Raw genomic sequence first — 21,562 nt, forward strand, 5'->3', positions numbered from 1 at the left:
TACTCAAGGTCAAGTGTCTGAAGTAATTGGCTCTCAGACCCAGGTTTTTTCCAACTTTAAATCTAGCCCTCCTTTTGCAAGACACTGCCATTCAGCTTCATGATTCCTTCTGGCTATTAAATTTGGATTCTCTGATCTGTACCCAAGACAGCTTCATTCTTTCTAAATATGAACTCGGAACACAGAAGGGCAAGCACTCTGTTTATTCACTCACTGTCTTCCGGCTGCCTTCCTCTCCTTCCTACCCCTCCTCCAAGGTCTGGTTCAAGTTCTCACTCTCTCCACGAAGACCTGAATGACTGACTGACGGCCCTTTGGTAGCTACATCTCATTCTCTGACTTCCTTCAGCATGTACAGCTTGTATTTGAAATCACTGCTCACCATCTTGCATTGTATGCTACACATTTCACACGTGAATCTTTTTCATCAAATGGATCCATAAATTAACGAAGAAACCTGGCATCATATTTCTCTGCAGCACTTAGCACAGCTCTGGGGATAGCTTTGTACAGTGGGGCCTTGACTTACGAGTTTAATTCCTTCCGAGACCGAGCTCGTTAAGGAGCTCGTTAACTCAAATTACTCTATCAACTCAATGCAAAAAATCGGCCGGGAGACAGCTGGTATCTTAAAAAACTCGTTAGTCAAGGTATTGCTTGATTTTATTAGATTTCTTAGTTGATATTAGAGGACTGTTTTTATTTGAGAGAGCAGGGAGCTGGAAGGTTTCTCTCTTCCTCTCCCTCACTCTCCCTGTTTTTCTCTTCCTCTTCTAAGAGCACCTATATTCTCTTTACCATTTAATTTAATTACTACCTTTCCGAATTAAGGGTTTAACAGCTACCTTGGTCTACCTTGGCTAAATTTAGTGTTGCTGTCCACTCTTTAAGCAGCAAAGGCTGTGTTGAAAGTGACTTTTTTTCTTTTTGGAAGAATATATTCACGAACTCCTAAGAATACTGATAGTCATAATACCTCACTCCTGATTATGTGATGGAAAGAGGCATAAATAAATAATCCTGACTTTTCAGGAAACACTAGAAAAATTGTCTGGAATAGATTTACCTAGAGTGAGGTTGACAGGGTTGGGAAAAATTCTTAAGTCACCAGATGTAGCAATTGAATCACATTTCCAGGAGCACTGGCAGGGCCAAGAGGATAGCAACCTACCCAGAGTTGTCTACAGTCAGGGTCCAGTGGTCATGCTGAGCTCATAGAGAGATGAGATGGTCATGCTTTTACTGTGACGGCAGAGGGATTAGAAGGATTCCTTGTCCTAAACCCGTGGTCAGCAAACTGTGGCTCGTGAGCCACATGCGGCTCTTTGGCCCCTTGAGTGTGGCTCTTCCTAAGCCTTAAGAGTACCCTAATTAAGTTAATAACAATGTACCTACCTATATAGTTTAAGTTTAAAAAATTTGGCTCTCAAAAGAAATTTCAATCGTTGTACTGTTGATATTTGGCTCTGTTGACTAATGAGTTTGCCGACCACTGTTCTAAACTATTTCCTTCATATAGTCTTAGATTCCACACCTGGGAGGTGAGTTAGATTTATTACTATTAAAAAATAGCAATTCCTCTGAAAAGGTTAAAGAATTATTGATCAGTCCTACCCAGTGTAAATAAACTTGAGTTTCTCTCAAAGCAGCTTGCCTTACAGCACTAGTTCTCAGACTTGGCTGTCTCTGGAGTCATCTAGAGAGATTATTTTAAAAACACTGCTGTCTGGCCTTGCTGGTGTGGCTCAGTTGGTTGGAGTGTCATCCCATACACCAGAAAGGTTGTGGGTTTGATCCCTGGTGGGGACCATATGGGAGGCAACCGGTCAATGCTTCTCTATCACATTGATGTTTCTCTCTCACTCTCTCCCTTCCTCTCTCTCTAATTTCAATAAAAACATATCCTCAGATGAGGCTTAAAAAATACTGATGCCTGGGTTCCAACCTCAGAGATGCTAATTTGTTATGGAGAGTCCCCTGGGCATTAGGAGTTTTACGAAATTGTCAGGTGATTCTAATATGTAGCTAAATTTGAGAAGCACTAGTTTCTAGTGAAGAAAATTGTTCTGGAATTGCCTGGTTCCAACAGTGATGCTTACCAGTTGTGTGGCTTTGGGTCCATTTTGTTTAACTTCTCTAAGCACTTATTTCCCTGGCTATCAAAGGAGAATAATAATATTGTCCATTCAAAAGTAAATATAATGACACATAAAAAGTGTTGTGTACCAATCATATATTCAATTTAATTCTTTTTTTTCCTACCTGGAAATGGGGATTTTTCATGGGGTAAAGAGGTCTTAGGATATTCTGTGATGGAGGAGAACCTGTGTGGGGCACCAAAGAATTAAACACTGGGAGCCGTGAGTGTGTGTATGTGTGTGTAGATAGACAGGGACAAATTGCCAAAAGTTGAAAGAGTGGCAAAACAAAATAGATGATAAAGATCCAAAGAGACATTCTGTTCCTACTCCCTCTTGCCTTGGGCTTTCTATGTCCTACATTGTCCTTTGCACTTTTATTTAGGAAAGAATTAAGGCTGCACAGCCCAAGAAGAGTCCAGACTCCCAAATCCACAAGTATTGAGCAACCTGCTTCCCGCCTTCCAGGCCCAATAGAATCTGCTGGTTTTCCCAGAATACTGACCCGATCTTCCAAAAGAGGGACTGTGTGCACTGGGATGGGCTGCCAGGGCAGGTTGGGATTCCAGAGGCTAATACCCTTGGGGGGAAACAGGGCTGCAAGGTTTGTCATGGCACTCATCAACGTCCGGTCAATGTCTGTGCTGCGAACATAAACCTAAAGTGGGAAAATCAAAGCGGAATCCAACTGAGAGGACTGTGGGTTTTTCCTGTGCAGCTAGTACCTGAGAAAGGACAGGATATCCACACCAAAATATTAGCAAACATTGTGATAGCATCATGATCATAAGATCTGTTATGGAAGAGACAGTATTATGAACATGCCATGCTATAAAGCAACCTGCTATGCCAATAGTTGAATTGACAAAAGAGACCAGTTAAGTGGGAGGCTACGTGTCACTACTTGCCAAGCTAAAGTATTTACCAGAGTTGTCCTTAACATTTTAGCTCACTCATACTCATAATGTTTTAGGAATAAAATATTTGTAGAAAGAGGAATACATTTCTAAGCAAGATTATCTGTCGGGAAATAGGCAAAGCACTTTGAGAAATGCAACATTATGTTAAATTCTTTCAGAGGGACAAGGTTCCCACTTCTAGTTCCCCAACTTGCCTGTTGATGTTTATAGGACTCATTCAAGAATTTTCCATATCTTTTCCTTATATACTCTCCAAGTTCATAATGCTGCTCCATGCCCAACTAGGGGAAAAAATAAAAGCACAAATTACTGAAAGTAAGTTCTGTGACTCTTATCTATGCACCTCATCTCTCCTCATTAAATGAGTGAATAATAGTGTACTTTAATAGTTCCACAACAACACATTTTTAAATGAAAACAAGAAAAAATAAACTGTATTTTTTAGTCATGACTCCCTGAGAAAACTCTTTAGCTTCATTACCACTTAACATAGAGCCTTGTACAGTTAATAATTGGTGATGAATCTGATCTACATAAATGATTCATCCCTGGTGTGGTAGAGCATTCAATGGCCATCTTTGTTGGCAGAACGTTCAAAGGGCTGGTTGACCACTTAGGGGGTTGGTGGAAGAAATTCAACCATTAAGAGGTTGGATTTGATGAATCTGAAGATCACATCAACCTCTGGGTGCAATGTTTTATTATTTGTACAGTTTATTTATGCGTGGTCCATGAGAAACTGGAGCTTGTTACTCAAAGTATGGTCTGTGGATCATCAGTATTAGCATCATTTTGGAGTATGTTAGAAACCAAATTCCTGGGTCCCACCTAGTTTGAGGATGAGCTCAGGAACCGGTTTTTAACAAGCTCACTAAGACTGTAACGGCCAGTAATCACTGAGAAGCATTACTTTAGATCAATGATCCCTAAGCCTATCTGTGTATCAGAAGCAAAATGTATCTAGGGGTGCTTGTTGAAATGCAGATTCCTCAGCATTTCCCCCCAAGATTCCTGCTCATTCAATCCTGGGTGTAGTCCTGGAATCTGCATTTTAACAACTGCCTCGAGTGATTCAGACCCATGTAGTAGAGCACCATGCTTTGAGAAGCACTGCGTTCGGGTCTGTCGTTAACCCTGAGCTTCACCAGAGCTTCAGGAGCCAAAGAGGATGTGGTCACCGTGGCTTCTGCTTGGCCCCACACGCTCATTTGCTTGTCACTCCTGGCCACCACTATCATCACCACCCCTCTAGAATGGGGAAGAAGGTAATGGGAGCAAGGTGTAATTTGAGGTTTGTGAGTTTACTGGATGATCTGGGTAGCTGAATAAGCTGGTATTTTGGGTCCAATCATTGTTCTAACTTAAAACTGACTTCTGATGAAACAATCATCTTCTATAGAGCGGTGGTTTTCATACTTTATCTTGCACAGAATCATATGGAGAACTCATTCAAACAAAGATTCCCAGGCTTCCACCCCAGAGTTTCTGGTTCAGTGGGTGGGGCCAAAGAATTTAGTTCCATCAAGTTCCCAGGTGCCAGGGACCACACTTTGAGAACCACTGATCTATAAAGCCATCACTTGTCCTTATGTAGATTCGAAGTACCTGGTCAAGGACAAGATTTGAACTCTAGAACTTTTGCTGCTTCACGAGGGTCTATGTACCAACACCATTGGCATCACCAGGAAGTTTGTTAGAAATGCAGAATCCCAGGTCCCATGTTAGACTTGCTGAATTAGAATCTGTGTTTTGACAGGATCTCTACATGATTCATTTGCACTTGAAAGCTTGAGAAACACCCCTATAGGAGAATCTGATGGTTAGTCAAGAAAGTCTCAGATGAAAAATACAGATACCACAGTCTGCAAGAATCTTTTAGCCTCACTGAAAGCACAGCAAGGGAACAGGAGTCTAAACAGAACCATAGTTATTGAGAAGCAGCCCTGAGTTATTGTAATACCTCTTATTCAAGAAGCTGGGTAGGCTGTGGTGGGAAGCGGTCTGACTTGGGAGCCAGAAGATGCTGGCCTCAAACAACCTCTCTGAGTTTCCTCCTCTATTAAACAGTGTAGTTGCCCTGACCGGTTTGGCTCAGTGGATAGAGCGTCAGCCTGTGGACGCAAGGGTCCCAGGTTCGATTCCAGTCAAGGGCATGTGCCTTGGTTGCGGGCACATCCCCAGCAGGGAGTGTGCAGGAGGCAGCTGGTCGATGTTTCTCTCTCATCAATGTTTCTAACTCTCTATCCCTCTCCCTTCCTCTCTGTAAAAAATCAATAAAATATATTTTTTAAAAAACAGTGTAGTTGAATTAGGGCAGTAATTTTCAGCTCTGGCTTCACATTTGAATCAACTGATCAACCAAGGCACTTCTAAAAATCCTATATCCAGGCCACACTTGGCACCAATTCCAGAATCTCTCAGGCAGACACCAATATTTTTTAAAGTGCCCTGGCTGGTGTGGTTCCGTGGATGGAACATTGGCCTGCTCACTGAAGGGTCATGGGTTTGATTCTAGGTCAAGAGCATGTACCTGGGTTGCAGGTAAGATCCCAGGCCCTGTTGAAGCTCATGTGGGAGGCAACCAGTTGGTGAGTCTGTCTCACATCTCTCTCTCTCTCTCTCTCTCTCTCTCTCTCTCTCTCTCTCTCTCTCTCTCTCTCCATCCCTCCCTCCTTCCCAGCATCCCTTCCACTTTCTCTAAAACTCAATGAAAAGAATATCTATCTTTGGGTGAGGATTAACAACAACAACAACAACAACAACAAAACTTTTTAAAGCTCTTCCAATAATTCCAATGTTTGGCCAAGATTAAGACCCATTAGTGTTGCAAACATCCAACTCTAAACATTCTTGAACAGCTTCTTAATATATTTAAACAGTGCATTGATCAGGACAGAAGCAATGCACCTGGACTTATGGCTCCAAACAGAAGAGCCATCCACTCCTACAAGTGCAGGTTGGGGGGCACTGGAGCATGGAGCAGAGACTGCATTTGCCTTTGTTTCCCAGTTCACCTTCTCCTTCGGCGCTCTGTAGGAAGTAGGACTTCCTGTGTGTAAGTGAACCCTTAAAAGGAAGGCTTAAACCCAACATATCTAGCTGATAAGAAATCAAATTTGGGCCCTAGCCGGTTTGGTTCAGTGGATAGAGCATCGGCCTGTGGACTGAAGGGTCCCAGGTTCGATTCCAGCAAGGGCATATACCTTGGTTGTGGACACATCCCCAGTGAGGGGTGTGCAGGAGGCGGCTGATCAATGTTTCTCTCTCATCAATGTTTCTAACTCCCTCTCCCTCTCCCTTCCACTCTGTAAAAAAAATCAATAAAATATATATATATATATATTTTTAAATATATTTTATTGATTTTTTACAGAGAGGAAGGGAGAGAGATAGTCAGAAACATCGATGGGAGAGAAACATCGACCAGCCGCCTCCCGCACATCTCCCACTGGGGATGTGCCCGCAGCCCAGGCACATGCCCCCGACCGGAATAGAACCCGGGACCCCTCAGTCCGCAGGCCGACGCTCCATCCACTGAGCCAAACCGGTTTCGGCAATAAAATATATTTTTTTAAAAAAAGAAATCAAATTTGGTATCAGCACTTCCAGAGGAATGTTTTCCCAACCCTGTGAATTCAGCTTATTGATTACAAGATTACTTTCTCAGGTGGAGCCTGAGAATCTCAAGGGCTGGCTTATAAGTACCTTTTCGCTCATTTCAGCATCACTAAACTCCTGCATTTTTCTGTTGTTCATGCACATCTCTTATGCTTTAATAAAACACACAATTAAAAAAGATCAAGTCCTAGCTGATCTGGCTCAGTGGATAGAGTGTCAGCCTGCAGACTGAAGGGTCCTGGGTTCTATTTCAGTCAAGGGCACATGCCGGGGTTATAGGTTATAGGGGGCATGCAGGAGGCAGCTGATCAATGATTCTCTCTCATCAATGATTCTCTCCCTCTCCCTTCCTCTCTGAAATCAATAAAAATATATTTTTAAAAATCGAAACAGGAAGTTCTGTACACGTTTGTGCAGTTATTAGTCACTAAGGCTGACTTGGACATGACCAGAAATTAACAAGGCTAACCATTAGTTCCTCTTGTTCCACAATCGAAACACATTTGAGACTTTTTAGATCCCAGGTAATTGTGCAAAATATTTTTCCAGATCTGAGTAACTAAAGTGGTTTTATGGTTTCAGTGGATTACAAACCCCACAATGTTTAGTTTCCCTTGAGACTTTTCATCAACTTTAGCTAAAAATCCAACCAACCTGAGTGAGTTGGCCAAATCCTTGTGGCCAGGAGGTTTCTTTAATGGGGTCATTAGGAAAGGTTTCAATGGGACTCCGGTCTCCATGCCTAAAAACCTGGAAATAGATTAAGACAGTAATGTTACAAATTTCATTTTGGTATTTGGCCTCTACTCATCATAAAAGATGTTTTTCTAAACCACTGGTTCTCAATCTTGGCTGCTCATACCATCACTTGGGGAGTTAAAAATATTCTGAGGATGGAGCCACCCCTAGTGATTTTGTTTTATGAATTTGGGATACGGCCAGGGCATCAGGATTTTAAAAACCTTCCCAGGTAAATCGTAGGTTAAGAACCACTGTTCTAAAATCACTAACACTTTTCCTGTGTCTCAGGTAAAGCAAGTAACAAATGATTAGCCATTAGGAGGCAGACCATCCGCAGATGGAGACTGGTTTGTGCATCGGACAGGACAAGAAGGAACAGAAAGCTCAGTAAGATCACTTTATTGCAGATGCACTCTGATGAGAAGTAATCTTCCCTTAATTGTGGTTACAGTAATAATGGTGTCAACATTTTTTGCCTATAATAAAGTGCTTCATAGAAATTGCAACTATTTTGCATCAATGATTCTTTAGTTTTTAGGAGGTTGGAGGTAAAGGAATTGCGGCGGGGAGATGAGAAGAGCGAATTCTCTATACTTTAAGGACATACTTTGGATGTGTACACATGTCATGCTATTTTTTTAATTGATTTCAGAGAGAGGAAGGGAGAGGAAGAGAGGGATAGAAACATCAATGATGAGAATCATTGATCCATTCCCTCCTGCACACCCCATAACTCAGACATGTGCCCTGACCAGAAATCGAACTGCGACCTTCTGGTTCATGGGTTGATGCTCAACTACTGAGCCTCATTGGTTGGTATGTCATGCTATTTTGAGTGCCCATTTTACTCTTTGGGGGTGCAGCCTGAACTTTTGAAACCTTGATTATAATATGTTTTCTGAGCAGTATACCAAGCCAAACACAAAGTTATTTTATAAGCAAAAGATAGGGAAATAAAAACACTCAAGAAGTACAAGATGGCTCCATCCTGTTTGGCTCAGTGGATAGAGCGTCGGCCCTCGAGCTGAAAGGTCCTGGGTTCAACTCCAGTCAAGGGCACATACCTCGGTTGCAGCCTTGATTCCTGACCCTGGTTAGGGCTCATGCGGGAGGCAACCAATTGATGTGTCTCTCTCACATTGATGTTTCTCTCTATCTCTCCCCCTCCACACTCTAAAAATCAATGGGAAAATATCCTTGGGTGAGGATTAACCAGAAGAAGGAGGAGGAGGAGGAGGAGGAGGAGGAGGAGGAGGAGGAGGAGGAGGAGGAGAAGAAGAGGAAGAAGAAGAAGAGGAAGAAGAACAACAACAATAACAGGATGAAGTCTACATTGATGCCAGCACACACATTTAATTGCACTTTTCACTTATACTACCTGGCTAAGGTGCTCCACTGAAAAGAAAGCCAGGAGGCTGTTCTTTTGAAATTCTGTAAAAGAGCTCAGTAGACACTGAATAAGAAAGAGTATCAAAGCTTTAGCCATCTTTGAGGCAGTGAGGGAGGATTCTAAGACTTTGGTTGTGTCTCTGGTGTCTGAAGAAAACTGATCTTTTGGTCCCTAAACCAGCAATTTTCAACAGGTGTGCTCAAGAAATTTTAAAATATGCAATACCTGGCTATTTAGTCAGGGACACTGGCCTTTTTTCCCTTAGATTGTAAAAAAAAAAAAATGACAACAGTCAACACAACAATAGCTGTTTGGTGTGAATGAATCAAAAGTATACCTATTTTTTAAAAATCAGATTGGCGTGTGCCGCAGAATTTTAGTAATTAGTTTATGTGTGCCATGAGACGAGAAAGGTAGAAAATCGCTTCCCTAAAGTAAAATCTCATTAGAACAGGCTACAGCAAATACAGGGCTAATGGTGCAGTGGGTCTTAAGAAACCGTCTGGGTCAGGTAAGGAATTACCGTAATAAATGGTGCCCTCATGGCAGGAAGAAGGGCCACATATTCTCCGATGAGCACCTACAGTTATTTGTCACCAAGAGTGACTTGGTTATGACCACAGACCATTGAGGCTAAACATTAATGCTTCTCTTTTCACAATAGAAACACACTTCAGACTTTTACTTCCCAAAATAGTACATGCAAAACACTTTCCCAGATCTGAGCAACTAGAGTTGTTATATGGTTTCAATAGATTATAAACTCCACATTGTTTCATTTCCCCGGTTTCTCAGCTTCAGTACTGCTGACACTTGGGTTGGGTAATTCCTTGTGAGGAGCTGTCCTATGCCTTATAGGATGTTTAGCAGCATCCTTAGCCTTTGCCCACTAGATTGACAGTAGCATTCTCCACTTGTGACCACCAAAAAGGCATGTGCCCTGACTGGGAATCGAACCATGACTTCTGGTTCATAGGTCCACGCTCAACCACTGAGCCACCGCGGCCAGGCAGACCTCAAGTGCTTTTAAAAAAAAAATTCAATCAGAATGTGTTACTTGGTTGCTTAGAATCCTCTCATTCTGTTTAAGTTTATTTGGCAGAAAATCGTAAAGATATACAAAAGTAGAGATTGTTATAGTGAGCCCCTGCCTACTCTCAGACATCATATAATTTCAGGCATTATATCATTTCCTATTGCTCTTTGCATAAAATTATAATTTCCTTACTCTGCCTCACAAGAGCATACCTGATCTGGCCTTGCCCACCATAATGTTCTCACCTTACATTTTTGCTAAACATGGTTAGTCACCAAACCCTCCTGCTGGCCCATCCGTCTGATATAATAAATTTGTTCCAGCCTCAGAGTGTTGATGTCCTACCTGCCTCAAATGGCCTGTTTCTACTTCTTCCCCTGGGACGGACACACACATACACACACACACACACACACACACACACACACACACACACACGGTCGCTAATTCACATCTGTCCTGGGAAAGGCACCCTCTGCGGAGAGGCCTCCCTTGACCACAGGTTACAAAGTAATTCCTGCTCCATCTCTCTCTCATCCCCCCGGTTCTATTTTTGTCCCTATTTTCTTGTGTTTTGTGTGTATGTGTATCTGGCATCTCTTCTCCCCCTAAATTCCTTGGCAGTAGAATCCTTGCTGTCATGGGCACCGCTATATCCCCAACACAGTGCTGGCACACAGGACACATATGCTCGCACACAGCAAGATGCCCCGCGCTCTGCCCAGCGAGATGCCTCTGAAGGACATGTAGGCCTAGGGGGCCGCTGAGCCCAGGAGAGACCCTGGAGGGTTGTTTGTGAGTGGAGGCGGGAGCCCTGGTTTTGTTTGCCAGTAGAGAGTTTTCCCTGGTCCCCCTTTTAGATGCCAACCAATTTGTAGGCGTGGCTCCGGACAGTTACAGCGGGAGTCCCCAGCACCCAGTATGTCCCAAAGAAGTTCCAGTTCCTCTTTAATACCAAGATAATATTACACGCCTTGCTGGGTCATTTGGGGGATTCAAAATACAAATGTAAGAGCCTAGCATCTAGTGGATGCTCACAATATGGTAGCTGCGATTCTTACTTTGATAGAAGCAGAAGATAACATTTATAGGCCTTGAGAAGTCCCTGCCTGTGTTCTAAGGTATTGTTCAAACATGAACAATTAAGATGAAAGCAAATAAAAGGGCAGTCGCCAGTCTTATTCTAGAGAAAAGTTATGAAGGAAAGGACAAGTAAGTCAATGGATCAGTAAGTCCAACCGTGGTTGGAGTGAATAAATTCTGTTTAACTCTTGAGTCACATTTTAAATTTTTATTTTTTCTAGTTTTTATTGGGCCAGGGACCCAAAGCTGGGAAGAAAAATGAACAAACTTAAAAGAAAAAAAGACATGTAAATACTTTATCCTTTTTAGAACAGAAAGAATAGAAAAGAAAAACAAATCCTGGCATTTTAATTAACTGGTTATGAATGTTACAAAAAGCACACATGGGATAATTGTATGTATTATGTAAGTGTATGTATGTTAATAATAGTTACAATGTTTGGGGCATTTACCAGATAGGCTTATAAGTACTTCTAAGTATTAACTCAATGAAGTCTCACAACAACTCCATGAAGTACTATTATCCCCATTTTACTGATGATGAAACTGAGGCACAGAAAGGTTAAGTTACTCATCAAAAGCCACACAGCTAGTAAGGGGTCGAGCTGTAATCAAACTCAGGTGGTCTGCACATTTAAACACGATGCTATAGTGTGCTGTGTAGTACACAGTACTGTAAGTTTCTTTGGTGTTTATAGTTCATATTAATTTTTAAGACTTACAAATGTTTAATGCCTCGTATAATCCCACCTCCATGACATCATCATCTTTACAGCAACCAAAAACTGAAAACTCAGAGTCATTTTGGTTTCTCTTTTTTTCCTTATTATTCAACCCATAGGGATTCTCCCTTCACAATTTTTTTTTTTTTTTAAAGAAGTTCATCCTTTATTTTCCAACTCAGGTCTTTACTGTGCTTTTCCTGAACTGTGGTAGCATTCGCTCTCTGTTCTCCCCTCCTGCTTTTTCCTTCCTCAAGCCATACTGCAGATGTGCCACCTCCAAGAGAAAATGAATTATAATTCATCGTGGGTAAGACTTGAGTACAAAGAGGTGACATAGTTAGTCTAAGGTTCTAGGTAGTCTAAGGTTATAGTGTAGATAATGATCTAGTACCTTACATTCCCTTTTCTTGGATCCTTTTCAGTTACACATGTGCTTAACTACGAAGTTTCCTTATTAATTTTATAAACTAGAAAGTACAATTTGTATTTTATTAAGTTTATAAGCTTAAAAATAATAAAGGATTATCTAGAACCTTGAGGACATCATGCTAAGTAAGGTAAGTAATTCACAGAAGGACAAATACTGTATGATTTCACTTATATGAAATATATAGAGTAGTCAGGTTCATAGTCAGAAGGTAGGATGGTGGTTGCCAGGGGCTGAGGGGAGGGGAGGATGGGGAGTTGCTGTATAAAGGGTATGGAGTTTCTGTTTTCAAGATGAAAAAAGTTGGGACCTATGTAATCCTTTCAACAATAAAGATTTTGTGAAAAAATAAAAGAATTAATTCCACAGAAACAAACAAACAAAAAACTGAGGTAAGAAGTAATATATTCAATGAAAAAGATATAACATTTATCCAAGCTTTGTAATTCAGAGCAAATAGATATATTATCAATATGTCCCTCCAAATTTTACAGCAAGACAACTGTGTATCAAGAGAGGTATTATTTATTTGTAATTGTCTAAAAATACATTATCTTAGACAAGTGCCTTCACTGGAAGAATATTTGTGATAATTAAATCAATTGCTTTTGTGTTTAAAAAAGAAAGATGAAAAGAGTTCTGGAGGTGGATGGTTTTAATAGTAGCACCGCAATATGAATACACCTAATGCCACCGAACTGCACACTTAAAATGGTTAAGATGGGAATAATTTTATGTTCTGTGCATTTTACCACAATTTTAAACAAGAATAATTAAAGATCAGCTAGATTTTATCCAAAAGGTTGGGAAGCTTCTGTTTCAGCTGATGACTTCACATTTGTAACGTGGTTACTCTTTCATATGGATGTCATGACATTTGAACCTAAAGACAACTCTGTGAAGTAGGAAGTCTAGTTATGGTCATTCTCCCCAACTTTAAGTTTGGGGAAAACTTGAGACTCAGCTGGATTCAGTGGCCTGTCTGTGGTCTCATATCTGGTAAGTGATTCTGGAACTTGAATCAATGAAAGTTTAACATTTTCCTAGGTATGGCTTTCTTTCCACTTTTATTTTGGCACATAGCACTAGAGAATTTAGAACAGTATTGGGCTGCCCACCTGAGGAGTAACTTGCCAATGTTTCCTTTCCTGGAGGAGTGAGGAAGAACCCTGAAGATCTGAGGTCCCTGGAAAAGCATGATGGCCAGCCTCATTTGAATTTGCCCAACCACAGTGTGGAAGTTACTCATCCCAGTGTAGAGATACTGTGCTTAAGATTTAGAGGCTATTTTCTTACAGGATATTCTATGGTCTGAGTAAGAATTTTGCAAGGTTAACGATAAAGAATAAGAAGAGCTTATACTGTGACTCTTATTTTTGTTGTTAACCCTCACCCAAGGATATTTTTCCATTGATTTTTAGAGAGAGTGGTAGGGAGGGGGGAGAAGGAGAGAGCAGGCAGGAGAGACAGACAGAGACATGGATGTGAGAGAGACACATTGATTGGTTGTTTCCCACACTCCACCTGACTGGGGCCGGGTGTCGAACCCTCAACCCTTTGATGTGCAGGCTGAGGTGACTCATCATCTCTTTCTTTGTAAAACCTTGGTGGAATGAGGAGTTTTTATCTCTGTCTGAGATCACCTGAACTTGTGGTTTCCCCCTTGTTTGGGGAGAGAGAATGCTTTCAAAAGGCATCTCCCTATTTATGGATGGAATAATGATGTACAGGATTACAGTAGGAGTGTGTGAGCATACGGATGAAACAAGATTGCCCATGAGTGATAATTATTGAAGCTGGTACATTAGGATTCAACAATTTAAAAATAGCAATTCTCTAAGGGTTTCCTACGGCATACTCTCTGGAAAAAAGGAGGTAGTTTCTGTAGTCAAAATTTAGGAAATATAATTTACAAAATCCTTTCTTTGAAAGCTACAGTATAATGGGAGTCCTGCATTTAAGAGACCTTTAAACACAATTTAAAGCATGTTCAATTCCCAAAGCTGATTTGACTATTGAAACCCACTTCACCAAGCAATGTCTATCAACAGCTAGTCCAACTAGCATTCTATGGGGCACGCTTTGGTGACCCTGTTTTAGAGGATCATGTGGTGACCCTGCTTATGAGACAGAACAAGGACCAAGGCCAGTCTCCTGTCCTTCCTGCCAAGAACAGCTTTTCCGAGTTGGGGGAGACTTATTTATTTTGGATCACAGAAGAAAAGGGAGAAAACCACCTGCGGATTATAAGTTAAGACAACACTCCAAACCTTCACAGGCTGATCTCAGCTCCAGGTGCTGGGTTTTATGCACATAACAGGAACATATTGTCCAGTGACGCAGGGCATGGCCTCTGGGATCATACAGCCTGGGTCCAAATCTTAGCTGTGTGACCATGGGCAAGTTGCTTAACCTCTTTGTGTCTCAATTTTCTTCATCTATAAAATAGGGATCATATCAATGGAATAGAATAGAGAGCCCAGAAATCGGCCCGAACCAATATGCTCAATTAATATTTGACAAAGGAGGCAAGAACATACAATGGAGCCAAGATAGTCTCTTCAATAAATGGTGCTGGGAAAATTGGACAGATATATGCAAGAAAATGAAACTAGACCACCAACTTACACCATACACAAAAGTAAACTCAAAATGGATAAAGGACTTAAATGTACGACAGGAAACCATAAAAATTCTAGAAGAATCCAAAGGCAACAAAATCTCAGACATATGCCGAAGCAATTTCTTCACTGATACAGCTCCTAGGGCACTTGAAACTAAAGAGAAAATGAACAAATGGGACTACATCAAAATAAAAAGCTTCTGCACAGCAAAAGAAACCATGAACAAAACAACGAGAAAACCCACTGTGTGGGAAAACATATTTGCCAATGTCATATCTGATAAGGCCTAATCTCCAAAATTTATAGGGAACTCATACAACTTAACAAAAGGAAGATAAACAATCCAATCAAAAAATGGGCAAAGGACCTAAATAGACACCTTTCAAAAGAGGACATTCAGAAAGCCAAGAGACATATGAAAACATGCTCAAAGTCACTAATCATCCGAGAGATGCAAATCAAAACAACAATGAGGTACCATCTCACACCTGTCAGACTGGCTATCATCAACAAATCAACAAACGACAAGTGCTGGAGAGGATGTGGAGAAAAAGGAACACTTGTGCACTGCTGGTGGGAATGCAGACTGGTGCAGCCACTATGGAAGACAGTATGGAGTTTCCTTAAAAAACTGAAAATGGAACTCCCATTTGACCCTGTGATCCCACTTCTAGGAATATATCCCAAGAAACCAGAAACACCAATCAGAAAGGATATATGCACCCCTATGTTCATAGCAGCACAATTCACCATAGCTAAGATCTGGAAACAGCCTAAGTGCCCATCAGTAGATGAATGGATTAGAAAACTGTGGTACATCTACACGATGGAATACTATGCTGCTCTAAAAAGGAAGGAACTCTTACCATTTGCAACGTCATGGATGGAACTGGAGAGCGTTATGCTAAGTGAAATAAGCCAGTCAATGAAGGAAAAATACCACATGATCTCACTCATTCATGGATAATAGAGACCATTATAAACTTTTGAACAATAATAGATACAGAGGCAGAGCTGCCTCAAACAGATTGTCAAACTGCAGCAGGAAGGCCGGGGAGGGTTGCGGGGCAGGAGGTAGGGGGGTAAGAGATCAACTAAAGGACTTGTATGCATGCATAGAAGCATAACCAGTGGACATAAGACATTGGGGAATAAGGGAGGCTAGGGGACTGTCTAGGGCGGGGGGATAAAATGGACACATATGTAATACCCTTTGTAATACTTTAAGCAATAAAAAAAAAAAAAAAAAAAGAAAAAAAAATAAAAAAAAAAAAATAAAATAGGGATCATAAAAAACCTTATAGGGTGATTGCCAGATGCCCAAATATTGCATGGAATCTACTAACACTAAAAAATTATTTGCTGTTTATCTGACATTAAAATTTCACGGGACATCCTGTGCTCTCCTGGCAACACTACTTTACAGGGTGGTTGGGAGGATTATGTGAAATCATCCATTTTGAACTCTCAGAACAGTGCTTGGCACCTAGTAAGCACTCAATTAACTACGGGTTATTGTCATTAATATTATCTCTTTGATCAGAGACACCTTTCTTTGGTTCTGGTTCTCCTGATAATTTTCTACGGATTTTCCGGGGTATATAATGGAACCATTTATAGTCAAACATTTGCTATAATCCATAGAAAGATGAAGGTAATATCTTCTGGCTTAAGTCCTTGGACAGAAGTTGTTTTGTAAGGGCCAAGAAAGGTGTATTAAGTGTGCCTTTCATCTGCCATTCATGGAAGAAAGCTGTGGTAGGAGAAAGTGTTAACATTGGCTTTGTGTGAGGATTGTTCATTGTTTTTGGCTGCCAGTGAACTACCTCTGTACGGTTTTTCTTAGGGAAGACTTAACTGGGACTCCCTACACTTATGTTAACTAAGAGTGGAGGAGAGTTTGGTAGTCAAGGGAAGTTGGCCTGGGCTGTAGTAAAACACGGAGGAGACCCAAACACAGGCAGTTCACTGAGGGTTGTCTGTAATATCTCAGAGAGGATCACTACTGAACTGGCTTATCACAGGTTTACAGCATTGCAGGGCAATTCCTGCAATTCCCCCCCTTGCTCAATGCACATGTTGGCAAAGGAACCCATGCACAGAACTAAAAGTCTAACTCGCATGGATTTCCCTCTGTAACTGAAAGTCTAACTTCCCATGGTAGCGCACAATATTACGCAGCTTTTTCAGCACAGAGGCCTGACAGCTGGTGAATCGTCTGTAAATAAATTGACGGTATATTTCTCTGGCTCTCCTCTCCCTCTCTCTCTCATTGCCGACTCATGGCCTAGTAAAGATTTACTGGACTAAGAATCATGACTTGCATAAACTCGTGGTTATGATTTTTTTTTTTTGTAGAAGGAAAAGGAGTTTTGACTACACTTAAGCTGACAAAATAGGAACTTCATGTTTAATTTTTAAGAACATTCTAAAAATAAATCATGAACATTCTTACAGAGAGAATAATCTACGTATTTATCAGCAAACTTTCACGAGCAAAGGAAAAATGTGGGAGAGAAAGAGAGGGAGAGAACCTGTGAAAGACAAGGAAAGGGTCAGAGGCAGAAACAGATCAAAGAGAAACAGAGATACAGAGAAAATCAGACACAAACAGAAACCAACAGAAGGATTAATTCCAGAACTCCTATGTAAAGTGGTAAATCCCCTTTATTTTGCAAACTCTTTCTATTTTTAAAACAGTGCCAACAGTATATTTTCTTTCCCTAACATCATGCATTAGGCAGCCTCTACCCGCCTCCCCCCGCTACCTTTTCTCATAACTTGTCACACACATAGGTGGGGAAAAACATGATTTCAGTGGTCAAACAAATCGATGTATCAGGAAGTCATCCTAGAACGCTTAAGTTTAGTTTCACTTCTCTGTTTCAAACACTGTTTGTAAATTTACTGATAAACAGAAGGGTTTCTTCACTCAGAGATGACTGGGGTTTTTTTGGGCTTGCAAATAAATCATCATTAAACAGAATGAAGCTAGTTCAGCCCCTGGTACTAAAAGCGCCAGCTGTGGCTTCTTCTCCCGGCTGGATTGGCTGTCAAAAGGAGTCTGCATTTGAGGCAGTTGTGAAGAAAGTGGATAAAGGAGGAACATGGGCAAAGGCAAAAATACCCAAACCAAACACCTTTGCATCAGCACACGTTAAAACTTCACTCCCAGGAACTTGCGAAACCTGATTATTCACTCTCCCAGTTTGGTCTCCCCAAGGCAACAAACAGAAGGGTAACCAGAAACCTGACACTCGATGTTCAGACCCTGCTGGTCACAGTTTTGAGAGAAAAGCAGTGAGAAAAGAGTACTCACCAGTGTCACAAACTTCAGCTCCTTAGCTCCCACACCTGGGTCCGGCCAGAAGGAAAGCAGGAGCAAGAAGCTAAGGCTGGCTGCCCTGGCCACCAGGCACCGGGCAGCTGTCATGCTGGGGAGAGCTGCTGCTGGCAGGACCTAGGAGGTGCAACTTCCCCTGCAAAAGCCATTAAAGGGGAAGCTATTTAATCAAGAATTAAAAGAGAAGGAGGAGCTGGGAGGAGCCAGACTCCTAACTTGTAAAACCTCCAGGTAGCTTGGGGCGGGGTTTGGCACGGTCAGATTAATTTTGGGGCCAGGTGTTAGAGATCGCAATCTTCTGGATTTCAGTTGGAAGGAGACCCAGGGAAGGGAATGCTGTGGCTCAAGGTGGCAGAGCAAATTCGCAGGCATTTTTTTGTTTCGTTTTGCTTTTGAGTTTAGCTTTATCTTTCCTTTCGATGGGGTGTGATCCAGCGTTTGCTTTGTGGCTGTCACTTGGGAAAAAGATTTACCCCGGCTTTGGAAGCGTTAGGCCAGTCATGACTCGTCTTTTGGGAGTCCAGAATTCTAAGGGGGTGAACTATGGAAGAAACTGGTGGTGTAATAGGATAGTAAGAAGCTAGGAAAATTCCAGGACAAGTGGAAGAGGGAAAGCGGTAGCAAGAAGTTAAGGTGAAAGCTTGCTGCCCTGGCCACCAGGCGCGGGGAGCAACGGGCAGCGGTAGCTCGTCCCAGGCTAACCCCCTGAACCTGTCGCCAAGGCCCCCTTTTCTCTGACTTCCCAGTGAGCCAAAGCAGCCCAGCCTAGGCTCTCCTGTTGCTTCTTCTATGCCCTTCCTTGTTTCACTGTCCTCAGTATATTTTTGCTGTGGTCAATACATTCTTGCTTGCTTTTCTATACTTGGTCTCTTGATTGAAATCTTTCTTTCAAAAAGACAAGAACCGAGGTCTCCTCGTCTCACCGGTAACACAGGTACAGGCATATTTTGGGTCTCTTACCCAGGCTATACGTGACTCCCTTTTCTAGAACTCTCATGTAGCCTGTAGAGGTATTCTTAAATTGCAGAAGAGCAAGAGCAATTTTATACTTAGACGGTAAGATATATGGGGCTCACCTGTGATATTTTAAAATTAGGGTTAAAAGTTTATTTCCTAACATGACACAGCCCAACAACAGCAACAAACTAACTCCAACTCTTTACTGTCCATCACCAACATTGGCCATGAGCCTGACATTCTGGGTGAGTCATACCCTGGCCTCTCCAGCCATGATCTCATCGGGGAAGCTATGGAAGAGGATAATCTGGACTAAGGAAACTTCGCTTCCATTTCTCTGATCCTGTCAGCTCCAATCATAGGCTAAAATGGGATTTTCAAGCAGAGCTCTTGTCCCTGATGCTTCCACCCCACTAACAGAGGAGAGCAATGCTTTCCCCACAACCTATTCCCCAGCACACGGTGCTTACCTGTGATGGGAGGGTGCTCTTGTAATGTGATCAAGGAGGCCCCAGAATGCAGTGTGTGGGAGAGCTGTTCTTCTGTGCGAGGAAATGTATGTGAAATGTGAAAGCATGTGTGGTTAGAGTTAGACATTTAAGGGGACTTGTGAGCCTCTCTTTGCCATTACATTCTCCACCTGCCGGTCTCCACTGTCATTTCTAATGGGTGAGATTTTGAGGAGATGGGCGCAGGGAAAAAAGGTGGTCCAGGGCAGAGCTGAAGTTGCCACACTGATCCCTGCTGTGTGGGCCAAGCAACCTTGGAAAGGAAGCGCCAGTATCTGCTTACTGTTCACAGGCTTAGTTCTGAACCACGGGCCTTACATTGTGCCGGACACCTGATTCTGTTCAATGTCTTATTTTCTCAAGGATCAGCCTGCTCCTTGTTCTCTCGTCTTCCTCCCTGTCTCATCCTTAGATTGATGCCTGATACTAGTAATTCTGACTACAGTTTTAGTGTCTCCTGATAATCACACTGGTTCTGTAACCTACCTGTGTTAGGTTGTGCTAGGTTAGATAAGCCCTCCTTCTAACCCAAACCCTACTACCTCTCTCACCTCCTCTGGGCTCCTTTTAGCCCTTCAAGTAAGAACAACAACAGCAATAACTTCTTATAGAAAGAACAACAAAAAGCTGCTTGAATTGAACACATCTCAATTCAAACTTAATTCAAGTTGGAATAAGCGGGTAGTTTATAATTCTGTCTCAGTCCCCATCCAAACTCCTACTTTGATTATCAAATTATAAGGGGAGGAGAAGGTTATAAATGCATATCTGCACACCATGAAGTAGGGTTTGAAGGACATCCACTCAGATAAAACCTATTTTAGAATCTCCTTTGGTCTTTTGAATCTTGAATGCACAAGGCCTTTGTAAAGACTTAAAGAGTCATCTGGAATAAACATACGGATATGATAGCATTGAAAGTGAAACTTGAAAAAATACTGAGATGCCTTCCTTGACATCCCAATGAAGGTTGTTAATCATTTTATTGTCAAGGATTAGCAGAACTTACTGGCTGAATCACCTTAGTTTCCTTGTGATATTTCTTTTTTTTTTTAATTAAATCTTTATTGTTCAGATTATTACATTTGTTCCTCTTTTTCCCCCCCGATAACTCCCCTCCACCCAGTTCCCACCCTACCCTCCTCCCTCACTCCCCACCCACTGTCCTCATCCATAGGTGCACGATTTTTGTCCAGTCTCTTCCCGCATCCCCCACACCCCTTTCCCCCACAAGAATAGTCAGTCCATTCCCTTTCTATGCCCCTGATTCTATTATAATCACCAGTTCATTCTGTTCATCAGATTATTCACTTGATTTTCAGATTCACTTGTTGATAGATGTGTATTTGTTGTTCAAAATTTGTATCTTTAACTTTTTCTTCTTCTTCCTTTTCTTAAAGGATACCTTTCAGCATTTCATATAATACTGGTTTGGTGGTGATGAACTCCTTTAGCTTTTTCTTATCTGTGAAGCTCTTTATCTGACCTTCAATTCTGAATGATAGCTTTGCTGGATAAAGTAATCTTGGTTGTAGGTTCCTTGTGATATTTCTTTCGTCATATGTTCAACCTCTAATTAGTATGTGTTAGGAAATCCCATAAGTGGAACAGGCTGTGTTCATCGGAAAGCAAACACCCAGATGGAGATTTGCATATGCGAAATTTATTAGGGAGTGTTCTCAGGATCAGCAAAGGTAAGGGGAGGAGAAAAGGGCAGGGTTCAGAAGAAGGAAATCCTGCTGATCCTACTAGAGTTCTACAGCAGGGACGGCCTGTGGAGTTGGTCTGAATTGGGGTGAAGGGACAGGACGTTTTACTCCGACATTAGCCAGTCATTGGGTGCAGGTTGCTCCTGGCAGGGAGTTTGGCCCTGTGTAAGGTGGCTCCCTTCTGCCAGGACACTTCTCAAAGGAGTTGACAGCTGAGTGATATCAGACAAGTTCCCAAGAGCTGGGGTGAATTACTCCTTCAGCTCATAAGAGAGACCTGGGTGGTGTAACACAGAATCACGACAATGAACAAATATTTATGAAGAAAAAATTCATGATTTT

At 41.8% G+C, this 21,562-nt stretch overlaps 1 protein-coding gene across 11 annotated transcripts in view; it reads right to left on the minus strand.

Moving 5' to 3' along the window:
- The window catches only part of ACP3 (acid phosphatase 3), a 45,443-nt gene extending 27,219 nt beyond the window's left edge, over positions 1-18,224 (minus strand). For 3 of the 11 annotated variants that reach the window (XM_036332611.1, XM_036332609.1, XM_036332617.1), the window contains exons 1-4: positions 18,022-18,219; positions 7,331-7,426; positions 3,253-3,339; positions 2,644-2,796 (exon numbers count right to left, since the gene is read on the minus strand). In XM_036332611.1, coding sequence (XP_036188504.1) covers positions 2,644-2,796; positions 3,253-3,339; positions 7,331-7,426; positions 18,022-18,135 — 450 coding nt within the window. In that variant the 5' untranslated portion in view covers positions 18,136-18,219. Of the gene's footprint in view, positions 1-2,643; positions 2,797-3,252; positions 3,340-4,663; positions 4,860-7,330; positions 7,427-14,348; positions 14,517-18,021 lie in introns of all 11 variants that reach the window. The other 8 variants (XM_036332610.1, XM_036332619.1, XM_036332616.1 and 5 more) reach the window with 7 other exon arrangements.
- Between the last annotated feature and the right edge of the window lie 3,338 nt (positions 18,225-21,562).

Source organism: Myotis myotis, unplaced genomic scaffold, assembly GCF_014108235.1.
Source record: "Myotis myotis isolate mMyoMyo1 unplaced genomic scaffold, mMyoMyo1.p scaffold_m19_p_13, whole genome shotgun sequence".
In the NCBI taxonomy this organism is placed as follows: Eukaryota; Metazoa; Chordata; class Mammalia; order Chiroptera; family Vespertilionidae; genus Myotis; species Myotis myotis.